Source organism: Lycium barbarum, chromosome 4 (assembly GCF_019175385.1).
Source record: "Lycium barbarum isolate Lr01 chromosome 4, ASM1917538v2, whole genome shotgun sequence".
In the NCBI taxonomy this organism is placed as follows: domain Eukaryota; kingdom Viridiplantae; phylum Streptophyta; class Magnoliopsida; order Solanales; family Solanaceae; genus Lycium; species Lycium barbarum.
The window spans coordinates 112,520,313-112,529,417 of NC_083340.1; the positions used below are offsets into that span (position 1 = coordinate 112,520,313).

General features: G+C 36.4%; 1 protein-coding gene across 2 annotated transcripts; it reads left to right on the forward strand.

Annotated features, from left to right (window-relative positions):
• The first annotated feature begins 6,481 nt into the window (after nucleotides 1–6,481).
• LOC132636239 (uncharacterized) lies at nucleotides 6,482–8,765 on the forward strand. 2 transcript variants are annotated; one of them, XR_009581112.1, is made up of 2 exons: nucleotides 6,482–6,680; nucleotides 8,267–8,765. XR_009581112.1 is itself a non-coding variant. In XM_060352986.1 (2 exons), exon 2 carries the CDS (start codon nucleotides 7,914–7,916, stop codon nucleotides 8,553–8,555), a length of 642 nt encoding a protein of 213 aa, XP_060208969.1. In that variant the 5' UTR covers nucleotides 6,482–6,680; nucleotides 7,237–7,913; the 3' UTR covers nucleotides 8,556–8,765. The 2 variants fall into 2 exon arrangements, 1 of the variants encoding a protein (XP_060208969.1); XM_060352986.1 differs by having other exon boundaries at nucleotides 7,237–8,765.
• The last annotated feature ends 340 nt before the right edge of the window (nucleotides 8,766–9,105 follow it).

Here is a 9,105-nt window from a genome sequence, read left to right on the forward strand (position 1 = left end):
TCAAACATCAAAAGAACAAAATAAGTCATGCCATAAATACTGAAATAAGTGCGAAAGTTCTAACTATTACAATCCCCAAAATCCAAAAGTCATCGTACAAAACTTTAAGCTAAAAACATGTCTAAGAATCTGAAGTCTAATAAATAAGTAATCTATAATGTCCAGAGTACGAAAAGACATCACAACAAGAAGATCTTCGGGCGGCCTGGCATGGGAAGAAGCTAACCCGAAAATCTGTCAACAATTATCCTTCACGCTAGATGTGAGGATGAGTAACAGTCTTTATACCACAATCTGCACTCAAAGAATGCATCAAGGTAGTATCAATACAAATACTATGTACCGGTAGATATCATAGGCCGACTAAGATTAGTATTATGAATATTTTGTAAAATCAATAGAAAACAAGCTAGGAAACAGACATGAATATCAATAAATTACAGCAAGTCAACCAAGGACAATCACAATCAAATCGCCAAGAAGGTCAAGCAATCACAATCACGTAAGCCATAACGGAAATAAATTTACCACAATAACCTCACTCGATGTACATACATGCTAGCTTATGTCTTAGCTCAGTAGTCATAACCTGCAGGGGACCCATGGTATCCATGTAGCACTCGTTCCGAAATACTCCTCGAACCCGAGCACAAACCTCGGCTCCGGAACGAATCTCGATCGCGGGACATATCAAAGTACCTCTCATTTTCGGAACGATCCTCGGACCACAAGCGCATAATCTAGGTCACATGAGCGTCTTTTCATACCTCTTATAGAACAGTGTTTCTTACCTTTCCAATATCAACAATCAACTCATTATTTCATGTCACAATACCCTTTAGAAGATTATATTAGCTTCTCATCACAACACATCCACTATAGATTCAATCACACAGGAATAATGGCACGGAGCCTACACAATCACTCAATCACATTCATGTAGGAATTTAGCCACACAATACCATGCATGAAAACTAGACATGATTTCTCTTAAGGAGATCACAAAACATACAATCTACAAACCTAAGTCTAACTTAAGTAAACCGTAACCTACCTCCAAGTAGAGCTGGAACACGCAGGTTACTCTGCTACAGCCTTTCCTTTCCTCAAAGCCTTAATAAGTTCACGATCTAAAAAATGGAAGGCTCAATGAGTCACATTGCTTTATTCACAAACACCAAAGAAAAAATATCCTTCCCTTCCCCCATTCTAAGGGTGGATGATTTTTTAGTTGATAAATAGCCTATCAAGGCCCCTAGTATTCATTTACCATCAATTTATACAACATTTTATCAAATATTCTCATTACAAGCAGTTTTCTATGGCAAAGACACTATTTTTATAGAACCCTAGGTCTCAATTCACTTAGTTTATGATTCTAAATGTTCAATTTATGACAATTAGAAACTAATCAATCCATTGATAAATAAGCGATAACAACCCCAACCCATCAAATTTAGAAGGTTTATTGACATTCTAGGATTTCCACTTCACTTTCACCATTAAAGACCCATGAAGATGATTACAATAATGAAGAGGAAGGGAATGATAGAATGAAAAGCAATGGAACTTACCTCTCAAGGTTATCTTGCCCTAGCTTGAAAATTCTATCTAGGTGCTTATTGGGAAGTGTGTTGGGGTTTGATGTTCGGCCATAAATTGCATATATTTAGTCATTTTTGCATCACATTTTAATACTTTTAATTGTCTCTTGAGTAAAAAATATATTGATTTGTGCTTAATACTATAATTTGACTATGTAGGAATAAAGCGGTGTGAAGATGTAAAAATTTGGATCAAAATTGAATAAATTATGAAAAAGAAAGAAAAAAGAAAAAAAGGGAAGGAGACAAAGGGGGGACACCATTTGGTGTTTGTCCCCCCAATTGGTAGGCAACAAAATAAAGCAAAGAGCAAAGAGTAGCAAAGTGAGAATTGGAGCTGAAGAAAACGTACCTGAAAGCAGAAATGTGCTGCGCCCGCGTCACGCCTCTGACGCGGAGGTTTCAGCCTCTGAATCCTTTTATGATTGCCTTCCGTGTTGCACCCGCGATGCGGGGTGACACGCGAGCCCGCTATTTTTTTCCTAATCCGAGCTAGATTTTATTTTTAAAAGCTCAGGCCTTTTGGTATCCTATAAACACATATCCTAGACGTTTTTTTACATAACATTGGGATAACTTGAGACCCTTAGTTCCAAACTTTGGACTTAGAGAGAGCTTGGAGCCGTCGTGGAGGCCGTAGTTACAGGGTTTTACCTTCCCTTCTCTGTAATACTTATTTTGATATTTTTATTCGGATGATTTGTTGTTTTTCTTTCATGTCTATGTGGAGCTAAACTCTTTAGTTCTAGAGTTTTGACACAAACATGAAAGTTGACGTTTGATTATCATTTCTATCTATTAAATTTCCATATTTTTGGGTTGCTTATTTATTCTTGTGCTTAATTGTTTGATTACTTGATCACTAATTGAACACTATCTGTGGTGCGTGAATTGGACTTGAGAAAGGGAATTCACGTACGTAATAAGAATAAATAGAGTTTGTTCGATTTAATCGTTTTGCCACTGAGGATAGAGATATACCCTTTAGCCCTACTTCGTTGAATACACAGAATTAAATCCGTTCTTGTTACCTCTGATGACCATAGAGATATAGGCGTTATAGTAGCATCTACAGGCTTGTGAGTAATTTGAGAGAATATCATAAAGTTACAATTAACCCGTCAACTAGTAAATCATAGGTAGAACGATTTGAAGACTCAATTGGATTGTTAGTGGTCATAGCCCTAGATCTATCTCTTCTCCGATAAAAATTCGTTCTTTCTTGGTTAAAGTTCATTATTTGCTTTCTTTTATTTTTAGTTAGTTTACAAATATAATTTGGATTTTATTTCTTGTTTAGACAATTAGCATTAGTTTAATTTAGTAAATAGTTAATCATAAGTCCCTGTGAGATCAATATCTGGACTTAAAAGTTCTATATTAATTGTATGACCACGTATACTTGTGTGTGTGTTTGGGAGCAACAAGTTTTTGGCGCCATTGCCGGGGACATAGGAATTAATTGTTTGTCTAGATTAGACTTTTCTTTTTGTCTATTCAAGTTTTTTTAATTATTATTTATTTTATTTTTAATTTAATAATTTGGTTAGCTTTCTTGACATGGCATCTTGGAGTAAAAATTGGTCGATTATTGGTTGTTCCTATTTTGGTGATCCGTGTCTGATTTGTGGAGGATCCCACTTATGGCAATATTGTCAAAATATTTCCGGGAATGGATTGTGTGCACCTTCCCAATCTTTTGAGTGGAATGTTTGTAATATATGTGGTAGTCATGACGGTCATTGCAATGGTTTTCCTAACTCTTATTCCCAATCTCCGAGCCCCTATTATGATTCTCCTATTGTTTATGATGTTAACAGGAGTAATGAAGTAGAGGATGCGGAAAGTCTTGCTCGGGTTAGCGATATGATGAAATAAATAGGGGAGCAAATAATGGAGCACGATGCATTAATGAGAGAGCAAAACGCAGAAATGTGGAAAGCCATAGAGAGGATTAGTGCCAAACTCACAGAGATGCAGGTCGATGCTGAAACTTGTAATGATCTACAAGTTACAGACTTAGCCAATACCCAAGACAAACCTCAAACAGAAGAAGAGAGCGAGTTCCTACAAGGAGATAACTTTGAAGAAGTGGAGATAGTGAGTCAATCTTGACTAACGGAACAAGCTCAACAAATGAAATTTCATGGGTTTCTACGTGATGGTCTTACAAACATGGCTACACAACTGATAGAGGGAAGAACTGAGCTCAGACAAGAGATGGACCAATTTGGCTCAGATATCTATGATCTGCAGGCTCAAATAAATAAAAAAGGTTGAGGCGTCTGATGCCCAACCACCAATTGTTATGGATACTGGCCAACTTGTGGAGTAAATAGAGGAGTTCCAACCATTCGATCAGATATTTGTTGATGATGTCATTGTTGAGAAGGTGTACAGAAGTGAAAATGTCAGAAATAATGTAGTTTTAGAGTTGGGGTGTGTTAGTACTCATTCTAAACATTTTTCTACATTATGTTTGGTTGGCGACATGGAAATCAAGCCCTCTACGCCGATGAAGAATTGTATAGATGAGGAATAAGAGCCTTACATCCTGAAATTTGCCACACCGAAAAGACAAAATCACATTCCTCACTTAAGGGCCAAGAAGTGCAAGATGCGACACCTATTGCTTGGTTTCTTTATTTTTATACGACCGCCCCAGAAGCGTAATAGAAAATTTGATCCAAAATTGGGGGTGAAATTCATAAGTTCGAGGTGGAGGAAAAAGTTGATTCATTTCGTGCCACGACGTTAACTAAGGCGCTTATTGGGAGACAACCCAATGTGTAATAATTATAGGTTTTTATTTTTTAGTGTCACGTTTTGTTTTGTTTTATTTTTGTTTTGCAGATTAGGGGAAGTCTGAGTACCCCAAGTTGAAAGCTGAGGAGCATGTTTGAGCTTAAGTGTGGGGTCGTGCCGACCCTTAATGATGAGAACATGTTGCTAGCTAGGCCCTAGAGGGCCCCAATGAGTATTTCTTGTTTTACCCATTTTTAATTGTTCCATCTATATGCACTGAGGGCATTGCATGATTTTAAGTGTGGAGTGGGAAATACGTCCCTGGTAAGGTTGAGGATGATGATTTAATATGCGTTAGGATTTTTTTTTTTTAATTTTCTTTAGTAACTTCTTAAGTCTCTCATTAGTGGCATTCATCATCCGCCCCCTTGGGTTTTCTTATGGCCTCGGTTCTTTCCCGAAAGGGGGCCTTTGAACCGGATAATATTTTTATTTTGGATTACTTTTTTTTAGGAGTAGTATAAGAGGGAGAAGAAAGACCTTGTGACTTGTTTGATACTAGCATATTTAGGCCTGAGCTTGAGTAGTACTTTCCTGTAAGTGCTTGAGTAATGAAAAAAATTGCAGACTTTCTGACACCTAGCTCATAGTTGTGACTCTGTGTATAGCTTATTCTTATTTAGTAGTTCGCCCTGATCCTATCTGTCTTAGAGTAGAATTGATCAATCTTGATTGATACTTATGTCATGTGTGGTGAGGATTTCTTGCATATATTCCATGTTTTGCATCATAGTCTAGAACGCTGCATGTTATTGAAGCAAAATAAAAGGTGTTGCTCTGTTTAGAAGATGATAATAGGCTCTCTTTGACATGTCTTGTAAATTTTAGCCTTTTCAAAAATTGTATCACTAGTTAGCCCTTTGAGCTTGTAGCCTTTCGTTTAGTAGCCGTATTTTTGCCTTGATCCTTTTGTTTAAATCCCTAGGTTTTGCACCCTACTTCCTTAAGCATTGTAGCTTAGACTGTGTTATAATTGTGAAAAATGAAGAAATGGATGGTCAAGTGAAAAATGGTGACCAATGATAGATGCAAAGTGATGAAAATGCCCTCTTAGAAAGAATGTGAAAAAAGGAGAAAATTGCTTGAAAAATAAAAAAATAAATTGAAGCATTCTTGATATGATGAGAAATACTTGAGAAATGATTGATGAAGAGAGGGCTGAAAAATAAAGTGAAAAGATGAAGTAATGGGTGATGAAGTCTAAAGGTGCAAGTGCTTAGGGAAGTGTAAGTCACTATTATATAGTTTTCCTACCCATCCCCTAGTCAACATTACAACCTGGTAAAGTCCTATTTGATTCCATTCGAGCACACTTGATTAGTAGAGATGTACATAATGGGCAAGCCTACGGTTCTTTGTGCATACATGTGAATTTCTTTGTGAGTGCGAGAGTTGTGCTTTGATGCTAAGTCCTTAATTTAGATGCTAAGTCCTTAATTTACATTCATTCCTTGATTTGAGTGTGCGGACTATTTATTCTTGTGAGGGCACTTGTTTCATGATAGATAGGTGATGTTATTAGATTTCTTTGACAGAGTAGGTGAGCGAGCTTAAATTTGATGAGTTAGAGTCCATCTCTGTGATTAAGAGGTTAGAAGTTTGTTGTTTGTTTGTTAGTTGACTCATATTCTTGCATGATGATCAGAAAGTATGTATTAGATAGTTGAGTTACTATAGGGCCTAATTGTTGGTATCAATCAAAGTGGTGGTATTCCTAGGCTTGATTTATTGAGAGTGGTTTTAATGCTTACTCGAGGACGAGCAAGTGTCTAAGTGTGGGGTGGTGATGTTCGGTCCTAAATTGTATATATTTAGCCATTGTTGCCTTACATTTTAATACTTTTAATTGTCTCTTGAGTACAAAATATATTGCTTTGTGCTTAATACTACTCCCTCGGTTTCAATTTGTATGAACCCATTTGACTGGACACGGAGTTTAATAAATACGGGAAAACTTTTGCCATGTAAGCTAAAAATGTAACAAGTTCCAATAATACCCTTAAGGGCCTCTGATTAACTTTCAAAGAAAAGCTCTTCAAGAGTCAAAACAATTCTGACAAGGTCAATTACCGTGTCCAGATTTCCTTTCACTTTAATACTCCATCTTTAACCTTTTTTTTTCTTAAGAAAACTCTTTTTTGTTTCATTACTAATGTTTATCAACCATTCATATGAGTATCACAAATTAAACAAATTAAAGACCCAATTGAAGGAAAAGTCTTGTTGACCCAATTATATCAAAATTTTCATGTGGATTTCTCAATAACCCAGGTATATTAATCTAATTTTATTCCTATATTTCTATGTTTGTAATGAGATCTGAAGATTTTCTTTTCAAAAATTTTACTTAATGAAAGTTGGCGCTAACTCTGAATTAGTAAAATTTGAGCGGTAAATCTTTTACTCTTCGAAGAGCGGCAACAGGAAATTTTAAATTAAAGTGAAGAGCTTTTGTATTTGTACAGAGATGTTGAATATTCTTTCTGTCATTCAGCCATGCTAGTCCTCCTTTGAATCTGGTAGTTCTTTCCTGTAAAAATCAGGTTCTTCATCGTGCCTTTATATCCTTTGCGTTTGTAGTTAATGTAAACAGATGAGTCAATCAAACTTAATTAGGAGTCAGAACCGACTAAATATGGAGGAACGTCAAGCTGTTGCGGAATTCCTTTTGAAGGAAAGCAAAAGAGGGTGTGTTAATTATGGGTCTTTAAAACAAGCTGCTGTTCTGTTTCATACTTCAAAAAGCACTGTACAACGAATTTAGGTACAAACAAAGTTGTGTTCATAATGGTACTCAGTTAGATGTGTCTACAAATCTTGCTGGCAGAGTTAGTAGGAAACGAATTGAAATCGATAATAATCTGGTCAAGGCAGTGCCTCTTGGTCGTCGAACAAATATCCGATCTCTGGCTTGTGCCATGCATATGTCAGCATCAACTATGTTTCGGCGTTACAAAGAAGGAGCTATAAGGGCACACACCAATGCCATAAAGGCTCATTTGACAGAGAACAACAAAAAGGCAAGGATTCAATTCTGTTTATCTATGATTGTATCAAGTACACTTCGTTCGAATCCTATGTTTGTAGACATGTATAACTATGTCCATATTGATGAAAAATGGTTCTTTCTAACCAAAAAAAGTGAAAGGTATTATCTTCTCCCTGAAGAAGAAGAAGAAGCAAACCCTTATAGGTCTAGCCAAAGTAAGAATTTTATAACGAAAATTATGTTTATGGCTGCTGTAGCACGCCCTCGGTATGACGAAGATGGAATAGAGTTGTTTTCAGGGAAAATCAGGGGCGGAGCCAGGATTCCGACGAAGGGTGTTCATATTTTAGGACAGGGGATGTGTGAGCGATAGTTTGCACATCCTTAGCCGCTAGACTATCCTTCGTTTCTATGTCAAGGTTGTTCATTACTAGTATATATCCACAAAATTCTATATTTAACATAGGCATTCGATAATTTTTTTCGACGAAGGGTGTTCATATGAACACCCTTCAATGGGTGTGGCTCCGCCACTGGGGAAAATAGGAATCTTTCCTTTTGTTTTCCAGGAACCAGCTAAAGGGAATAGCAAAAACCGAGTGGCGGGAACTTTGGAAACAAAGCCTATTTTATCTGTCACTAAAGATGTCACTAGGAGTTGTTTAATTGAAAAGGTTCTTCCAGCGATTCGATCAAAATGGCCGCTTCCACATGCAAATGCTCCTATTTTTTTCCAACAAGATAACGCAAGACCTCATCTTAGCGTCGACGACTTAGAATTTAATGAAGCTGCCAAACAAGATGGTTTTAATATTAGGTTATGCTTTCAACCTCCTAATAGTCTGGATATGAATGTTTTGGACCTCAGATTCTTCAGAGCGATTCAATCCCTTCAGTATCAAAGGGCTCCTTTAACTATTGATGAGTTAATAGAAGCAGTTGAGAAATCTTTTGATGAGATGGAAGTTCATCGACTGAATCATGTGTTTCTCACTCTACAGTCTTGCATGGTCGAGGTGATGAAAGATAAAGGTGGGAACAACTACAAAATCCCACATATGAACAAGGAAAGATTAGAACGAGAAGGAAATCTTCCTATTCAAGTTTGTTGTGACGTTGGCGTAGTTAATGAAGCTGTAGCTCTACTTCAGATGTGATACAGATGTCAAGGCTATTTTGCAACTTTATTGTAAAGGTTCTCTGTTTTGTGAACTTAACAATCACATAGTTTTTGCATAACCTCTCTTTTTGCTTAGACTTGTGTATTTAAAAAAGTTATGAAGATCAAGTCTGTAGTTTCTATGGAATCCTCTCTTGTAAAGACTATGAATATATAAGTTGGGATCTATAATCCCAAATGGTTCTGACTCGTGCATTTATAAGGAATTTTATGACATATTGGAACACTTGAGCTATTTGAGGACTTGTGATAAAGAAGTTAAAATCCCATTAGAGTCGCTTATTTTGTCTTGAAGTACACTAAAATCATTTTGTTGGAGCTAAGATTGTATTCGACCTCTAAAATTGAGACAACAGCAAATTTTAAAGCAATCGTCTGTTTCTGAAAGTTTATTGATGTTGTTTGTTTACCCCAAATTTGGATAATCAATTAAATTTATGAGTGAGGTATAGGATATGTGGTTGAACTTTAATCTATTTTTTATTGAGAGAAAATGGAGTGGGATCAACTATGAATAATCTGAATAG

Bases quoted from the DNA above. Each gene is read 5' to 3' on its own strand.
- LOC132636239 (XM_060352986.1), top strand. From the start codon at position 7,914: ATGGGTGTGGCTCCGCCACTGGGGAAAATAGGAATCTTTCCTTTTGTT.